Genomic DNA, 16959 nt, shown 5'->3' with positions numbered 1-16959 from the left:
GGTTTAGCCATAGCACATGGACAAGGAGGGTTGAGCTGGAATGGCTCTTCAACACTGTGCGGCCTGTGTCATCGATTGACATTAGATCTTGAAATCTGCACTTGGCCGGTCCAAGTTCAGGACTCCCGTCACTGGTTGTTTGGCTACAGTCTCGACAAGATCTGTTTTGAGCTTCCCGGCCTTCTCAGAGCACAGCTCGTAGATAGTCGATAAGTTGTACACGAGGCTCGGGAATGAATGCTCTTTTTGTATCAAGGATTCGAGAACTTCACGAGCCTAGAGCCATAGTCAGCATTGTTTGCCAATCCATTATTATCACACTAGGGGACTTACCTCATTCAGTCGACCAGTGTACAACAAGCAGACTGCTAGGTTCTGCTGGATAATGGCTTCGTCAGGTCTTTGGCGCTCGCGCTCCAGCAGACTGCGCCATTCGTCGGCTGCCGTGCTATATTGGCCCTCAGACATACTGAAGAGGGCGTTGAAAAAGCCCTGCTCATTTTCACTGCCCTCGCTGCACAATTGCCTGGCACTGTCAAGATCGCCGACCAATACCAACAGGAGCGCCTTCCTTGCGTTGCGGGTTTCATTGTCTACGCCTGACATGCGCAAACTATAGAGTGCCTGTTTGGCCGCATTGAGATCACCCATTTCGATCAGTGCATTGACATTCCTGATCCCCAAGTCCGCGAGTCGTTCCCTCCAGAGTTGCCGCTCCGCCGCATCAAGATCTGCCCGCAAGATCTCCCTTCTTGCCTCCAGGCCGATCTCATAAAGACCGCCAATGCCCCTTCGAGAGTCGCCGAACCCTATACTTTGAAGTCGCACGGCTAAGGCCCTCAGAGGCCATGGCACAATATGGCGAGGATAGCTCGGACCTTTGTCGGATTTATCAGGTAGCGGCTCTACGTAGTAAAAAACAGAGGTCAAGTCCTCCAGAGCTTTAGACTCCTGTGCGGCAATGATGGTATTCCCGGAAAGCTGTAGGCATGCCAACCGGGTGTAGAACAAAGCAAAGATGCGTTTGATGTCTGTGGGTTTGATCAGAGAAGATGCCAGTATCGTTCCACTGAGATGAGCTGCCAGTAAGAAATGGCCCTCCGTCAGGAGTTTCTCGAGTTTTTGAAGAGTCGAAGATAATGACTCGCTGGAGGCTGGAACGATGAACTCGGAGCGCAATGCATGTGGGATGTCCAGCTGTGACAAGGAGTGATAGATCTCATAGCGAAGAAGGAATGAGAGGTCTTTCTCCACGGTAGGTGGCAGATCATCAGGAGCAAGTGGATCCAGATTCTCAAAGGAGACACCAGACAACTCAGTTTGAGCTGCTGGGCAGGATTGCCTCAGTGTGTTCACCGTTTCGGTGCCAAGTGGACTGGCTTCATCAGCTTCTTCCGTGACATTGACAAAGTACATCTCTGCTTACTCGTCTATCTGGTCAAGTGGACCGTTCGTCGTACTACGAGGTCGGGAAGCTATCATACATTAGCAAGAGACGGCCACTACTTCATCTGAGACTCCTTACATCTAGAAGCATTGCGGCTATGCCTGGAAACGGCTTCCATGTTTGGGGTCAAATGTAGGGAATGCAGAGGCTGAAGAGTATGTACGACAGTACATATACCAGTACCAAGGACCAGACAGCAAGGTATGTCGCAATCCAATGACAAGTCTCGCGGTGCAGAGATCGATGCAAGCAATAATTGCAGATGATGTTATGTTGTTTGTAAGGCGGAGCGTCGACCATGGATGGCAGTAATGCGGGAGCCCGGATTCTGCCCCAGTTCTGCCAGAGCGGTGAGGAGGTCGGTCGGATAGACAAACTGGCCCCATCATCAACTGTCAATCGCGCTACAATCTACTCCATTTCCCAACCTAGGATACTGCAGATCAGCATAAAAGAGATCTATCTGATATCGCACAACCGGTCACTCTTACTTTCTTACATCTCCGCTACCACACAAAGCTCTTTCTGAGCCAAAAAAAGCCAAAAATTTCCTGAATCGCCACCATGACTCTCGCCGAGGAGTTCCGCACTAGAAACTTCAGTATGGACCTGCATTGTTTACACTTTGACTGATTCAAAGACAGAAAGAGCTAACACCTGTGCGCTTAGGTATTTACGGTCAATGGTATGTCGCGATTTTCCCACTCAGTGACTTTTGTACAATTCAACCGGCTGGGAGCTTCGCAACTACAATGCAAGCAAAAGAATAACTGCTGCCTGGCCCCCAGCATGGACGCTTGGCGCCTCCGTGATGGGAGCTCATTCAGTACCCGCCTGTCAAAGCGACCAAGCATGCAGTACCCGAAGAGCCCTATCGAAGCACGATATATGAGGGGGAGCTGGGAGGCGTTGACTCGTTGGCCACAAGCGCTAACTTGATCTAAAACTAGGACCGGTGTTGTGTGCATCATCCTATGCCTGGCGCTCGGTATCGCCAATATCTTCAGTTTCAATGCAGTGATCATCATCTTTAGCGTCCTGTGTCTGTGAGTGGCTAGGTACCCCGCAAAACCGGAATCTGGGGCTCACATGTATTGTGCAGTATTTCCGCCTTCATTCTCATCTTCACCGAAGTACCCTTCCTGCTCCGAATCTGCCCGACCTCGCCGAAGTTCGATGAATTCATTCGCAAGTTTACAACCAACTGGATGCGTGCTGGCATGTACGCTGTTATGAGTGTGGTGCAGTTTCTCAGCCTGCTCAAGGATGCCACCAGCTTGATTGCTGCGGCTGTTGTTCTCCTGATTGCGGCCATTTTCTACGCGCTGGCGGCCGTGAAGAGCCAAGAGTTCGTCAGCAGTAAGACACTGGGTGGCCAAGGACTCGCGCAGATGATTGTGTAGAGGCCGCAGGCTTTTGCGCAAAAAGGAGATAACAACTTATACAATGTGAGCATTCTCCCGAGATCAATGACAAATTGATTCTAACGAGTGATTTCGTTTAGTCAGAAAGTCAAATAATGGAATTCAAGGCTTCTTGGGGCTGGAGTTGAGTGTGATGCGATGACGAGCCGATATCGCGTTCGTGCTGCGACGGAGGGACTATGCACTCCTTTGCTTTGCTTTGCTTTGCTTTGCTTTGCTTTGCTTTGCTTTGCTTTGCTTTCCGCAAAAACCAATTCAGCTTCGCTGGAGTCTGGATTGCTGCCGATGCTTTGCTCGAGCCATTCCTATTACCTTGCCTTGTATCGGTCTGCTTTGTTTTTGGCATCTGTTACCTCGTTGAGGTCTTCCGTGATGAGCTTAGATGAAACCTGTAACAAGTAGTAGTTCACCGCAGCGAATACCCTACCTACCAGCATCCTGGCGATGAATATGAAATTTTCTCTTTCCAAGGCCAATCGCATATACTCCGGAAAGTCTTGTCACCCAGCAAAAAATGGACTAAGCTCGGGCTACCTTCACTCAAAACGCAGCCCTGGCCCTGAAAGTGCCTGCCCGGCTGTTTGCATTTCCCCTTGACCTCCCGGACGGCATCATGCATCATCAATATAACCACGGGAATGCGATAGCCGCACTTCAACCACTCAATCAGCTTAGTTCCAGCGCCAGCGCCATCGCCAGCGATTAAGCTCGGTCGAGTTCGAGCAATGCTCGTCGGGGTAGCTTTGTTCGTCGTACACAACTACCTTCAGTTAGCACATTACAGCCGCACACACATATTACCATACTAGTGCGAACGACAGCCACAAGTCCATCCAGTTTTCAACAATGGATGCCTAAGGGACAAGATCACTAGGGCATCCTCGGAGGCAATATGATACGTCATACTTCTGCTCCCTTTCCCCTCATTTTACCCCTCTGTCTCCTCATCGAGTTAAGAGAGAAGGCTTCCAGTTTTACCCCGCGCTTCCGGCGGCGCGGTTGGCGTCTGTGCTGACCCTATACATGCATGCACGGAGAGCCAACAGGTTGAAATGATTAGATCACGTTCAATGGGATTTTCTAGGCAGCGCGTCTCTTTCGGTCTTTCTCCTCTTTGCGCTGTAGAGATTCAGAGGGCGACTTGGACTTGCGCAAGAATCTCCTGTAAAGTACAGTACTAGCTTCGTTGTCCAGCTAGGCAACTACAGTAATCAAACCTACCTTACCTATCGATGATGTACTGGGCTCCCGGTCTCCCTATCATGTGTCGTCTGTAGCTTCGAGAATAGAGAACGCCGGAATCACGCTGATTGGGCCCTGGGATCGGGAATCTTCGAGCGCGAGTCATCAGGAGCTGAGTCCCTTGCTGGTTGGGCCGGGGGCCGGATTGTCTGTGTTGATGCAGTGCCTAGAGACTAAGAGTATGTCTCTCATTTCTCCCTCGTGGTCTTTTTCTTGCATAGGGGGTTACTTGGCGCTGATAGATGCGTATCGGATTGTTCGGGGGGTTAGGAGGGAAGGGGTGTGGTAGTATGTACTATACAGTACTTTACGGCGCTGTGCAAAGCGGAGAGTCGACATCGGATCTGGTGATATGTTGGGATTTGTTGTTGAAGTATGGATCTAGGCGCACTTGGGGGATGGGGTGCAGCTATTGTGTGAGTGTTCTGAATTGGTTTTGATGGATGTAACAGGTCATATAGTAGAGTGGCTACTGGATACTGGGGTATGTTTCCGGAAAATAGGTACATTATGTGCCAAAATCGTATTGATTCTAGAATGAGACCTTTCTATCGACGTACTAACTCGATAAGAAGCTACATAGTATTAATTGGGTCCAGTCGGTACTAATCTCGCGGCCTTGTTTATCAGAACCAAAAAGCCGCCTATCGCACACGCCCAGGATGATACTCCCCCGTGGACGATAAGCGAACGGCGGCGATGGGCTTCATGATGCAATCATGATGTGGAGCCGGTTGAGTCCAGGCTGTTCACCGCCTCGGCGCTGGTGGGGTTCTGGTTGAGAGGGGGGTTACGGAGGATGTGGCCAGTCACATCCAAGTCGATACAATCACCTTGGATGCGATACGAAGTACGGATTACATACAGTATAGTTTACTTTGCCCAGTGTAGTCGAGTAGTTTCTCATTTTGTCTCGGCGTGATTATGACTTCCGAAGTGATTTATTGAAATTCTCAATGCCGGCTGGCAATAAAGAGGCCCAAGCCTCTGCAATAGACTGACTAGTTGACAATATGCACACTTCCTGTGACCCATTGAAGCTGTTTACCATGAGGGATATTCTGCATGTTCTTTCCTCCCTTACTCGCCCCGCACATCAGCTGTGCGACATCCGACAACCCTCAAAACGGGCGATCAGGCCCATGTGCATGGCAGCCAGCCAGCCCGCACCGCCGCATGAGGGGTTACTTACTACGTCCTCGTAGAATTGGCATTTGCGCCAGAGAAAAGGGGGTGCAAGCTCTTGCTCAATACAGAGTACTTGGTGAGCTGAGGCTGAACCGACCTTACCAACTAGCAGCTATGCTACGACCAGGGATAGAAAACACCCTTTAATATTCCCGTGTAGTTAAAATTGAACTCAAGGTACCTGCCAGCCGGGGCTGCTGTCGCATACCAAATCACTATCACTATTACCACCAGCAGCGGGGCGCTTGTGGCTCACAGCTCATCTGGACCATGGTCTGGGCCGGCCGCATATTTTTTATCTCGCTACTCCTCTTCAGTATGGGGCAAGGTGTAATGCAGAGGGATTTTCAGTTTTCACGCAAGTCAGTCCTCTCCACTGTCACACGAAAGAGGGCGAGGGATTTTTAGTTTTTACGTCTGTTCATATTTAGCGACGGTTGAAATGGGCCAAATTAGTTCGCCGGCGGATCATCAGGTTGATACCAAGTTTCGACTGGTGGGAGGGAGAGAGAGGAAGGGGCGCAAGCTCTGCTGGCCAGTATGAGCTATTAATGAGCTCTCGTGGATGCCACCGGCGCAGAACCAAAGAATACTAGATGCTCATCGCTGGGGATACTAAAGATGCCTAAAGTTTTTAGGTACGATAGCCGATTCTTAGCTGCAATCCTCTGTTCCGCGCATGAGGAGTGGACAATGCAGGCGGTAGAGATGGGCGAAATCCTCGAGATATGCGATGCCAACGATGGTAGAAATATTCGAGGGTCCTCGGTCTGATATATTTGATGACTTCTTACTATCTGGTCGGGCCATTGGCTCTATCCAATGACCTTGCGATTCAATGGAGCTTCATCGGTCTCACAATGGTGGAACGGGCAGGTATCTCAAAGAAAGATTCGAAGGGACACGAAGATCGAGAACCAATGACGGAAGGGTAGATAGAAATGGATCGAGAGAAAAAAATGGTAAACCTAAAAAATGGACCTGGTCCTGGCAATTCAAGGTTCAAGGTTCAGAGCGTTGAATTGAACTTCTCATTCAAGTACTGTACTCGATCGAGTACTGGCGTAATTGCAACCAACCAAAGTCGTTGGCTCACAGCCTGACAAGGGCGCATACACTTGATACAGCAGTTGATACAGTTGGGGCGCCGCCGGAGAACGTCACGCGATGGGGCGGTGGGCCGTGGCAGGAAAGAATGCGGTTAGTCTGCCTTTACGGCCACTTTACGGGAGTAACTTACCTTACAGTAGTTAGTCTCACCAGGTCATACATCATACTCATATCTTCTGCCCATCTTTCCTCCCCCTCGGCTTCTGCTGAACTTCCTCCTCCCTGAATCCTCCTCCCACTCTCCTCTAAACTTTCCTCTCGTCTATACTCTATTCCTCTACTGCTATCTACTTATTCCTTGTTCATATTTCCGATTCTCAAGTCTCTTTCCTACTACTATAATTGCTCGACTCCGCTTTTCCTACTGCCTATCCAATTGACGCCATCTGGTCTCCGTCTACTCGGGCTAATACTCCCTCTAAAGCTCGCCCGCATAAGCATAGCACCTCGCATACTTCTTTTCCCACTCTCAAACCTTGCCGGTAAGCGAATCACTCATACTCCTCTTATCAAAGTCCCCAAAAATCGACTGTTCCCCCTCCAATTTTGCAAACCTTTCATATCTTTGTCAAGGCGCTGGCGGGGAATGTCAACGGTGAAAGAAGGTGATCGGCCACGCATCGCGTTTACCTTATCTACTCACTTGGAGAATATGTACATTCCTTACCCTAGATTGCTCCCCACTCACATCTCAATATCCTTCTTATGAATTCCCGATATTGTCTCAAAAGCCCGTCCAAACATAGACAACGTACTGTTTCCCCCCCTTTCCATGGCGAACCGAGCGCATCTACAGTGACCGATGCAAAGCTGCCCTGTGCTAGCGTCCTCACCAGCCCAACCATTGACACGCACCCTCGCGCGGATTCATGTGACTGGTGTTTTCTGTGCCCCATAGATCCGTAATCAACTGACTTGACTGCCAGAGTTGATCTTCGAGCTCAGATTCAATCTGTCATTTGCCTTACTAGCAACCAGCCATGACTACACAAGCAGCCCCCGCCATTCCTCCGCGGCCGTCGAGGTCTCCACAACAGGGTCTTGCACCCGCCTCAGCAGAAGGCCCCAAGATCCCTCCTCGTCCGTCCAATCGTGCTGAGCGCTCTGTATCTCCCTTTCCCGATAGCTACGCTCCGTCTCCTCTGAACGATTTGCCCAACGGATGGGGCCTGAAACGAACCACCTCGAATGACCTACCCCAGAGACCCCCGAGTGTCACGATACCCTCGCTCGGTCAAGAGGGCATTGAATACCAGGACCTGGATGTGGCCAATGTGTCCGAGGCTCAGCAGGCTACACCGCCAGAGACCCGGAACGTGGGAAGCGATTTAAAGCTTCATGCGCCAAGACCGTCATTACCCACTTCCAGCGCCAAGGCAAGGGTGCAGGCTGTGACACGTACAGACTCCCGTCAGGCTGCAGCAGCAGGCCTGGGGCGTGCTCCATCTCCTTCAAATGACGATCATTCCGAGCGGCCTACCCGCTCACTGCACTCGCGAGCCAGCGGCTCACGTGGTGACTCCTCAACCATGTCCGCGGATCGTCGACAGTCGTTCCACGGAGAGGAGCATGGCATTCCGGAGATCGGACAGAGAGTCCCGATGTACCCTAATGCAGGCGATGTGCAAGCTCCATCCCCAAGCCCTTACCTCGCTGAACCCCAGGAGAAACGCTCTGGACGCAACCATCACCGCACTCGCAGTGGCCGCGAGGCATCTCTGCCTCCTGGCAGCTACGGTCTGCATGGTCATGGTGTTCCTTCAAACGACAAGTTCGAGAAGGCCTGGTATGAGAAGCACCCCGAAGAATTCGTTCGAGAGGAGCACGGCCAATATGGCCCAGGTGTTGGTACACCACGGCCCGACTGGGCCTTGAGCAGCGACGACCTGAACAAGATTGTCCGTGGCTCTGCAGTGAATGGTTCTGGGCTTGGTAAGTTCTTACAGGTCTAGTGGTAATGGGAGATCGTTTCTGATTATGTGACGTGCAGGTACATCCCCTGCCCTGGCGGGTACCCCCGATGAGGAGGTAGGCTACATTGCCTCAGACGAATACACACATCAGCTAGCGTCACCGGGACTCGACTCACGTCGTAATTCTCGACTCGCTGTTGAGTCACCTCTGCGCAATTCGAGTTTTCCGGCTACCGATGCGCAAGCTCAGCCTGAAACTGCTGTAGAGCAGGAAACCGACGACAAATCGACTCACTCCCGGGTCATTCATGTCGACGAACCGTATCACCATTTGCACCATCCGGACGGCTTCGCTCAGACTCCCGGTCCCGAGGAGCTCACCCACAATTTGGATGTCGAGGAAGAAAAGGCGGAGTCTATCCTGGCAGCTGACGAAATACGCCCGGAGTCTGCCTTCCAGCACCCGGCTGTCTCGCCGACTTTTGGCCGAAATGGCAGTGTAGACTATGAAGGAAGAAGCCGCACTCCAAGCGTGACCCACAGCCGTTCGAACAGCAGGACGGCTAGTATTCACAGCGGTATGCCAGCTTTGGCGAGATACAACTCGCGTGACGAGCACGAAGGCACACATACGCCGCTTGAGGATGTCGAGGAATACGAGCCTCTTTTCCCCGAGGACGAGTCTAAGGATCAGAAGCCCATCACTCCCGCAGAGCGCTTCAAGCAGCGTCCGGATCGATTGAAGCACCGCTTTCCCAGCCAAGACATCTGGGAGGATTCGCCCAACAGCTTGCAACTATCTGCCACTGTATCTACGCCGGACATCCCCAAGGAGGAGGCTTTTGAAACACCCGAGCAAGAGTCGAAGCGCAAGAGCCAGGCGCCTCAGATTGACGCTCACAAAGTCGCTTCACACATTCTGGGAACGGACGATCGGGAAGGCAGGCCTTCACGCCCTGAGATCTCTAAGCAGCGGTTTCCGAGTCGAGATATCTGGGAAGATGCGCCCGAAAGTCATACGCTAGTGACGACAGTCCAACCGGCAGATGAAGAGGTCAAGAGCCCGGAGGTTCCCTCAAAGCCCAGCATTCCCCTCCGGCCGCTAAAACGCCCGGGACAGGCTCCTCCGGTGGATGCTTCCTCGAAGCCGGTCACTTCTCCTACAGATAAGCGACAACCTCCCTCGATTCCCGACAGACCGAAGCCGCAAATTCCGGCCCGGCCCTCCAAACCTCTTTCGCGCGCCAGCCCTGAAGAGGCCAAGGATATTGCCGCTAAACCCAAGCCAGCCATTCCCGCACGGCCCGGTGGAAGTAAGATTGCCGCTTTGAAGGCCGGGTTCCTGTCCGACTTGAACTCGCGGCTCCAGCTCGGCCCACAAGCGCCCCCTAAACCACAGGAGAAGAAGGAAGACGAGGCGCCAGCCGAGAAAGTACCGCTCAGTGATGCCCGGAAAGGCCGTGCGCGTGGTCCCGCCAGGCGGAAGCCAGCTGTCGAAAAGACGCCCGCAAGGCTACCGACCATCTCCGAGGTCAAGATCACGGAGACCTGGAACGTGTGGCAAATGGGTGAAGACGGAACCCTGACCGTCGGTGACGAGAAGCCGACCCCAGCCCCGTCGCCTTCTGAGACAACCTCCCCGGAAGCCATGGCACCTCCCATCGCTAAGAATCTTGCCGGTGAACCGGCCGAGCCCCAAGCTCCCACCACCGCTCTCAAGAAAGAGGAAGCCCAAGACGAGCCAGTATCGCCCGGCGCCGTCGCTCCAGCTGCAGCTCCAGCAGACGTCAGCCCGACGCAAGAAACTCTGCCCGAGCCCGTACCGGAACCGACATTCACCGAAGCGAAGCACTCCATCCCGCTAGCTGACGACAACAGCACGGCCGCGCCGGCCCCTGCCGTCGACCCTGTCACCACAGACGATCTATCTGCCGGGAAACCCACCATCGTGTCCCCGCCTGACGGATCGCCCATCGACGACATTGCAGCACGACTATCTGCTTCTGCTGACGGCAAGAGGCCGTCGGAGGGTGATATTGGCGAGACCCTCGACAACTGAGACATTGTATGGATGGGCGACCGTAAAGCATCAGACAATCGCATGCAGTGGTTTTGCTCCAGTATCTTAATCATCTCATTTTCATTGCCGTGTGCTAATGTATGTCTGTCTGTCTTATGAACCTAATACTAGTGATAGGACCCGTGTATAAAATAAACAGGAGGAGCAAGAAAACAGAAACACGCCGTTGCGTACAAGTGTAGGCAGTAGCCAGCCGATTTGCACTACTGAATAGTGTACCTGTCCATATGTAGCCACATACCTATCTATGCAAAACAATAGATTGAAGTATCCACAGACTATCCAGCCATCTTGAAATCAGCATCGCATCTATACTTCTCGCCTGCCGGCAGCTCGCGTTGCGTTATACACGCCTCAACATCCATGACTATATATCCCCTATGATCGCACCATCTACCTCGTATAGCAGCATAGTACCGCACCGCGCCAATCGATCTATCCCAGATATGGGTACAGAACTGTATCAGCCATAGAGCCCTAATGTCTTCAAGGTTCCCCCCCCCCTTCCCTTCCCAACTCTGCATTCTACCCTTGATAACGGCATTTGAAATCCGGAATGAACACATAGGAACATACGGTAATAACGTACTACAGATCAACGATTAATCCACCGATACCCAGCCAGGTAGATAGGTAGGTAGTTCAGTAAATATACAGTACAGTACATTACACACACAGCACTGATGAACCCGAAGTCCGCTTGGCATTTCAAGACTAAGTACAGTAGTTATCTGTTATAGCTATCCACATGACTGAATGACTAACTGGCTACTGACTGGCTGGCCGGATGACGATTAACCCGCAGAAAGAAAGTAGGGCATGATCTAACTGTGGGCGTGATGTGATGCTTCGGGTAGAGCATGAAACAAGGAATGGCATCGACCGATCGATTACTCAAAAGGAACTCAAAGCAACTCAAAAGCGAAAAAAAAACACACAGAGATGGGGGTTAGAGTAGCAACTTGCGGGATTATGAATGGTGTTTCATTTGTGGCGGTAATAGCAACAAAAGCATATATTATGAACACTTCAGTTAACTAGTTTTAACTCTTCTTTGCTAATGGATGATCTGGAAGGAGGGACTGGAAGGGTAGAGTGAAAAAGTACGGAGAATGGTTTCTTTGAGAAAAAGGGTATCTTTCATTTGAAATTTTTTTTGGTCTTTTTTTCTTGTTTTGGTCTGTAGGCGCACACCAGTGGTTAAAGGCTGAAACTAGATATACGAGGATTTGAAAGGATGAGGATGGGGGGTCGCTAAAGTTGGGAAAGATCAGAGCAATTTTGAAGGCAAATTGCGGCTGCCCGGGGTTTCCTTACGCTTTTGCTTCAATCAGGAAGGGAGGAGGGCATGACGATTCAGCTAGCGGGCAAGTTCTTCAGGTCACCCTTGCCTTCTTTGATCCACTCGGGGTCGATCAAGCGCTCACGCTCGGCGTAAAGCTGCTTATATGCGCCACGGATGGTGCCATCGCTGACGTGGGCCACCTGGGAGATCTCCTTGGCGGACTTGCCGTGGCCCATCAGGTACGAAGCCATGTAGATGCAGGCGGCCACGATGGACAGAGGAGAACGGCCGGCCAGATCGCCCATGGTGGTGACGCGATCGGAAAGAGCAGAGGAGACGCTGGTGACTTGGAAGGGAAGATCGAGAAGGTTGCAGAAACGGTTGCAGAGATCGCTGGGCTTGGTGGAGGTGGTCGCGGTGTAGGTGTCGTTGGGATCGGGGACACCACCGCTCGAAACCACGGCGTTGATCCGCTCGAGGTTTTGTGCCGTGAAGAACTTCTCCAAAGCCTTGTAGATGCGTCCAATCTCCTTTCGCGTGACCTTCGTGACAGCGAAGATCTCGGTGAAGGTACGGGGCACCTTGCATTGACGACACGCAATGAAGATACAACCGGCGATGATCACGTCTTGCGATTTGCCCTTGAAAGCCTTGGCGTCATCGACAATCTTGAACAGATACTTGGCGGTGTCTGCAACGTTCTTCTGGATATTGAAACCGTCGCAGAGCGCGCCAATTTCCTTGTACGCCGCCAGGAGGGCCTTGTTGGCCTTTTCACTCGACTGCTTGTTCTGAGCGCGGTAGAGGTCGCGCACTCGACCCGAGCCACCGCTGGCAATCTGAGTTTCCAACTGGTCACCATTGAGTAGCGGGTTCGTTGCGTCTCCAACACGAGATGGATCATCGTTGTTCTGGTCATCGTTCGAAAAGGTACGCCATTCGGAATGCATGTCGATTTCTCGATCAGCAAGCACCAGCCCGCAGGATCCGCAAACAGTTTCGTGAGAGCCGGGGAACTCGAGGTTCGGGGGCACCTCTTTGCACTCGGGGCAGATGATGTGGGCGGAAAGATTCTTCTTCCATTGCGGCTCAGCTTTCTGGGTGGCCATTTTCTCTGTTCGTATCGTGGTCTCTGCGATGGACTGTTGGGTTGGCGCCGGCTTGACTTTCGCGGATTTCCTGGAATAGAGCGGCTTATGTTTGCGCGCACACCAACGAATGTAAAGCGGCGAGAACAGCGTGGCGACTGTTCTTCGTCAACAGAGGATTCAAATCCTCTCCAGCAACAACGCAAAGGGAGCAGCGGCGCGGATCGTGAGGTCTCGCGAGCAAGTCACGTCTCTGCGTCTCACTGGCTTTCGTTCTCATGTTAGCCTGCTGCAAACCCTTTCCAAGCAAGATGAAGACAACTCCCAGCAGAAGGAGGATATGAGGACTAGACATGGGCTTGGACGATGAGCAGGCAGGGCCACTACCAGACCAGCTGCCACCGACGCCTTGACTACACCTCAGAGATGGGATCAAATTCCATGGTGAACTGATGCATCTTTACCTTTCAGAGCAGGTAAAGGACTCTTAGTCCTGCGAACAGTTCCCCAACTCCAGATAGCACGTTCCCAGGGGAGGTGCCGTCACTAATCAATCTCCGTCACTCGAGGGTCTTCGCACGCCTTGAGGCCAAGCTTGTCCGACCGCGATGAACCAGTCAAGGTCTCCGTGAACGATTACAGTCTCACGGAAAAATGGGCCGCAGAACCTGACAGGTAGCAGCTGCACGTTATGATCGGGAAGACCAGAAACGAGCAGAGCGACGTAGACGTGTCGGATTCTCAGACAAGAGAGGCCGGATAGGTGGTGGAAATAGACCTGTCCAAGAGGAGGGGAAAGGAGGAGGGAAGAGAGGGAGTTGGGAGGTTGAGGGACGAAGAACAAAAAGGACGAGAGTGAAGTGAGAGAGGAGAATCAGGTAAGCAAGCGGAGGATTGCAGGCAGAAAGCACCTGACCTGAAAGACAGTTGAGCCGCAGCCGCTGCTGACTCAGCCCGCCAAGCCGAAGCCTCCCGAACAAACGTCGAACTTCCAACATCGGCTTTCAATCACGGTCGACAGCAATTGCTCTCCTCGCAGAAACCCACCCACCTCGAGTTTCCCCTCGTCTATCTCCCCCCTCTCTCCGTCGCGATGATGTCCCAGTCTCTCAGAGCTTCCGTGAGTTCACCGCAATATTTCCTCCGTGGTTGGCGGTATAGTCCTCCTCCGTGTGACTGACCCTTTCTGGTAGCGCTCTCTCTTCACCCGCGTCTCTCGGCAACAGGTTTCTGTTGCCCGCCGCACTTTCCTGACCTCCGCCATCCGTCAGGGTAGGTGATCCATCTCCTTGTTCTGCCGCCGTTGTCAACTTTCGGGAAATGGTCGTGTAGTCGCATTGGCCTCGCGATGTTCGACCCGGCGTGCTCCCTACGACGCAAGTCTAACGTTCTCTCTTTCGCAGCCGACCCTGTTCAGGACCTCTACCTCCGTGAACTCCGCGCCTACAAGCCCACTCCCATCAAGCCCGGTGATGCCGATGCTCACGTCCTGAAGTTCTCCCCCCCTGCCGCTCCCCAGTCCCCCGAGGAGGCCAACCTTGCCAGTGAGCTGAAGTCCTACGAGAGCCAGGAGGTCGAGGTCGAGGGTCAGGCCGCCGCTGGTGAGGCTGCCCCCGCTGAGGAGAGCTGGTTCGAGGAGGAGGTGGAGACTCCCGCTGCCCACTAGGTTGCTTGTCTAGACGGCAAGATAGAAGGATATCTCGGGGCTAATGGGCAAACGTGATGAGACCGATGTGATGAGCTGTCTCCCGGTTGTTGTGCCTCCGAAGGTCACTTTGTAAATTAAAACCTATTTGGAGCATATGAAGTTCTTTTTCTTTCTTTGAACCTGAATTTGAATTCGGATGTGCAGTCATGGATGGATGGGTCGTACGAGGTCGAGACTGCGTGTAGTGCACTGGAGGGCATCTATCATGTTATACCAGCCCCATTAGCCTCAAGCCAGCCACTGGGCGTTACCCCGGAGCAGGGCTAGGCAACAGAGATTTGCGAGCCTAAGGCCACTGGGTTGGGGCGGTAGGGCGGAATCGATCGATCCGATCCGATTGATAAAGTAGAGTCGTACTCCGTACCATGTACTGTACTATGTGGGAAAAAGGTAAAACCAAGTAACTAGCTACTGGAATACTTGAGACCAGAAAGCGCACACGTCCCCATTGTTCCCCGCCCGACAAACCTGATACGAACTGGTCGGGATAAGAATGGCCGGCTGCACTCATGACCCCATCGTGCGACGTGTGCAAAGGGCCAAACACAGCTGGAGCCAGCCAGCCAGCCCGCCCATTCAGCCCATTCAGCCCATCCAGAAGGGCACATGGGCGCCGGGGACACCGACTACCTTAACTACCGGAATACGTACCTCGCTTCGGATTCGCAAGGGATGCACATCCCCCTACCTTACAGCTTACATTTGGGCTTGAGTCAAGGGCAGCAGATCAATAACGTGTTTCCCCCGTCTGCATCGGGCGAATCCAAATAAGAAATGCATCACGCAATCGAAATTCATCAACCATCCACCAAAATTTAAGGATGAGAAGCATTGCAGATGAGATCTGTCGAATTGGACTGGACGCAGGGGGGGGTTAGGGAGTGGTCGTTCTTCTTCTTCTTCATCGGGTGCCGGACGAGATATGACAGCTCCAGCACGACTCTCAGACCGCTCTCCCAGCTGTGTTTCTTAGCTTCGGTTACAGATCATCCAGTCCGGGTTTTTCCCTTCTTTGTCGAAAGTTTACTTTGATGGACACTTTTTTCTTTGAAGCAGAAAAAAAAACACTTACTCTTCGTCGGAAGGGTTTGACTTCCCCGTGCGCAGGAGAAATACCAAGCTATGGTGCAATAGTCTCTTCGTTCAGCCAATGCACAGTCGATATGTTGACAACATCTCATCCTGAGGTTTATCAAGGTTTAAATAGATCTAGTGGCATACCCACCGAACACACACAGCCTGCAGAGTCGATCCCTTAGTGGACATAAGACACGAAGAACCTGAACCGGGAGAGATATCCCATTCCGCCGGTAGGTGGCTATAACTTTGGGTGGCTGGGGTGCTGCAAGACTGCTGCTGGCTCTTTCGGCCAGCCAGTTCACTCAACCATGAAGCAGCTCACTATCTTTGTAACTGTCACACACTTCACCTGCATTCAATCCCACCGCCTGACGTTGACCGAAGACAATCCTGGAATGCAGACAGTGGTTTCCCGGTGGACCGATTATGGCTGTGCGACATTCTTCGGGGATAAACCAGATTGCGCAGAGGAATCCGCCACTGTTTCAATGATAATCAAGGATAACGATTAGATTGGAGGCACCGGAGTCAGTACATCCGTTCTCCTCCTTCGACATTGCTGAAGAATCAGGAGAGACGATGAGTACAGTAGTAGAATGAGAGACGATCCAGATAGAATGGTCTCATCTCCATTTGGGGACCAACACGATGGGGTCGGTAGGTTTTATGGGGCCCGGATGGGGCAAAGCAAAGCCGGCTTAGTAGTAGCCAAGTCAACAGGGAAACAACCAGAGTACTCGTAGGTACTGTACTCCATACCGCCGTAGGAGAGGAGACATTATTTATAGGAGGAATTGCATCATGACAGGAGTCAAGGTACAGTACTCCGTGTACACTCTAAAGATCCTCTTTCTTTTTTACTGTTTTGGCCTACTTTTTGGACGGGAAATTTGGCAGTGCCAAGTTTTTCTACGCGCGATCCATTACTCATAGTTGGTTTCAAGCCGGTTGTCCGCGCCCCCCCTTCCCCTTCTCTTCCTTGTCCCTGACCCTGTCCTCTGCCCCCTCCCTCTTCCCATATAGGGTTGAATCCGTTTTGGCCTTCCTAGCTCCAGGGTCCTTGGTCTTTTTTTTTTTTCTTCGTTGTCGCCATGCCGGAAGTATGGAGTAGCCAGTACGGGAGGAGTACTCGGTACTGTACGGAGGAGAGATAACTATGTATAACCTGGTTGGTAGGGGACTACAGTAGGAGGAAACCGTCAGCAGTCTCTCACCTACACCACCAACTACTAACTTAGATAGTAAGTAATATCTGACTATCTCTAGACACCTCTTCTCTGTCGGCTGGACGTGCATGCAGCAGCAGCAGCAGCAGCAGCATCCACTTTCCACTGAGCAGTGATGGGGACAGAAATGCTGAGTGCTGGATGCTGGTGTATGTAATGTCTCGTATG

General features: G+C 52.2%; 5 protein-coding genes across 5 annotated transcripts; 3 read left to right on the top strand and 2 right to left on the bottom strand.

Moving 5' to 3' along the window:
- Nucleotides 1-81: 81 nt before the first annotated feature.
- On the bottom strand, nucleotides 82-1416 carry ASPACDRAFT_38800 (uncharacterized protein; the record flags this gene model as incomplete). Its single annotated transcript, XM_020200505.1, has 2 exons — nucleotides 82-276; nucleotides 334-1416. The coding sequence occupies 2 exons, from the start codon at nucleotides 1414-1416 to the stop codon at nucleotides 82-84; spliced, it is 1278 nt and encodes a 425-aa protein (XP_020061568.1).
- Nucleotides 1417-2011: 595 nt separating this feature from the next.
- Nucleotides 2012-2850, top strand: ASPACDRAFT_38799 (Tvp18 family protein; the record flags this gene model as incomplete). Its single annotated transcript, XM_020200504.1, has 4 exons — nucleotides 2012-2048; nucleotides 2117-2132; nucleotides 2398-2493; nucleotides 2550-2850. 4 exons carry the CDS (start codon nucleotides 2012-2014, stop codon nucleotides 2848-2850), a joined length of 450 nt encoding a protein of 149 aa, XP_020061567.1.
- Nucleotides 2851-7391: 4541 nt separating this feature from the next.
- ASPACDRAFT_21194 (uncharacterized protein) lies at nucleotides 7392-10383 on the top strand (the record flags this gene model as incomplete). Its single annotated transcript, XM_020199008.1, has 3 exons — nucleotides 7392-8343; nucleotides 8402-10083; nucleotides 10141-10383. 3 exons carry the CDS (start codon nucleotides 7392-7394, stop codon nucleotides 10381-10383), a joined length of 2877 nt encoding a protein of 958 aa, XP_020061566.1.
- Nucleotides 10384-11760: 1377 nt separating this feature from the next.
- On the bottom strand, nucleotides 11761-12798 carry ASPACDRAFT_56613 (transcription factor SUA7; the record flags this gene model as incomplete). The annotated part of the gene is made up of 1 exon (XM_020203150.1): nucleotides 11761-12798. One exon carries the CDS (start codon nucleotides 12796-12798, stop codon nucleotides 11761-11763), a length of 1038 nt encoding a protein of 345 aa, XP_020061565.1.
- A 1028-nt stretch (nucleotides 12799-13826) lies between these two features.
- Nucleotides 13827-14589, top strand: ASPACDRAFT_74742 (ATP synthase subunit H). Its single transcript, XM_020204292.1, has one exon. It carries the CDS (start codon nucleotides 14126-14128, stop codon nucleotides 14441-14443), a length of 318 nt encoding a protein of 105 aa, XP_020061564.1. The 5' UTR covers nucleotides 13827-14125; the 3' UTR covers nucleotides 14444-14589.
- The last annotated feature ends 2370 nt before the right edge of the window (nucleotides 14590-16959 follow it).

The sequence above is a fragment of the Aspergillus aculeatus genome (assembly GCF_001890905.1).
Source record: "Aspergillus aculeatus ATCC 16872 unplaced genomic scaffold ASPACscaffold_1, whole genome shotgun sequence".
In the NCBI taxonomy this organism is placed as follows: Eukaryota; Fungi; Ascomycota; class Eurotiomycetes; order Eurotiales; family Aspergillaceae; genus Aspergillus; species Aspergillus aculeatus.
The sequence above is the reverse complement of the archived record's forward strand: the minus strand, read 5'-3'. Positions and strand labels throughout refer to the sequence as shown.

Coding starts and splice junctions, on each gene's coding strand:
- ASPACDRAFT_74742 (XM_020204292.1), top strand. CDS start 14,126: ATGTTCGACCCGGCGTGCTCCCTACGACGCAAGTCTAACGTTCTCTCT.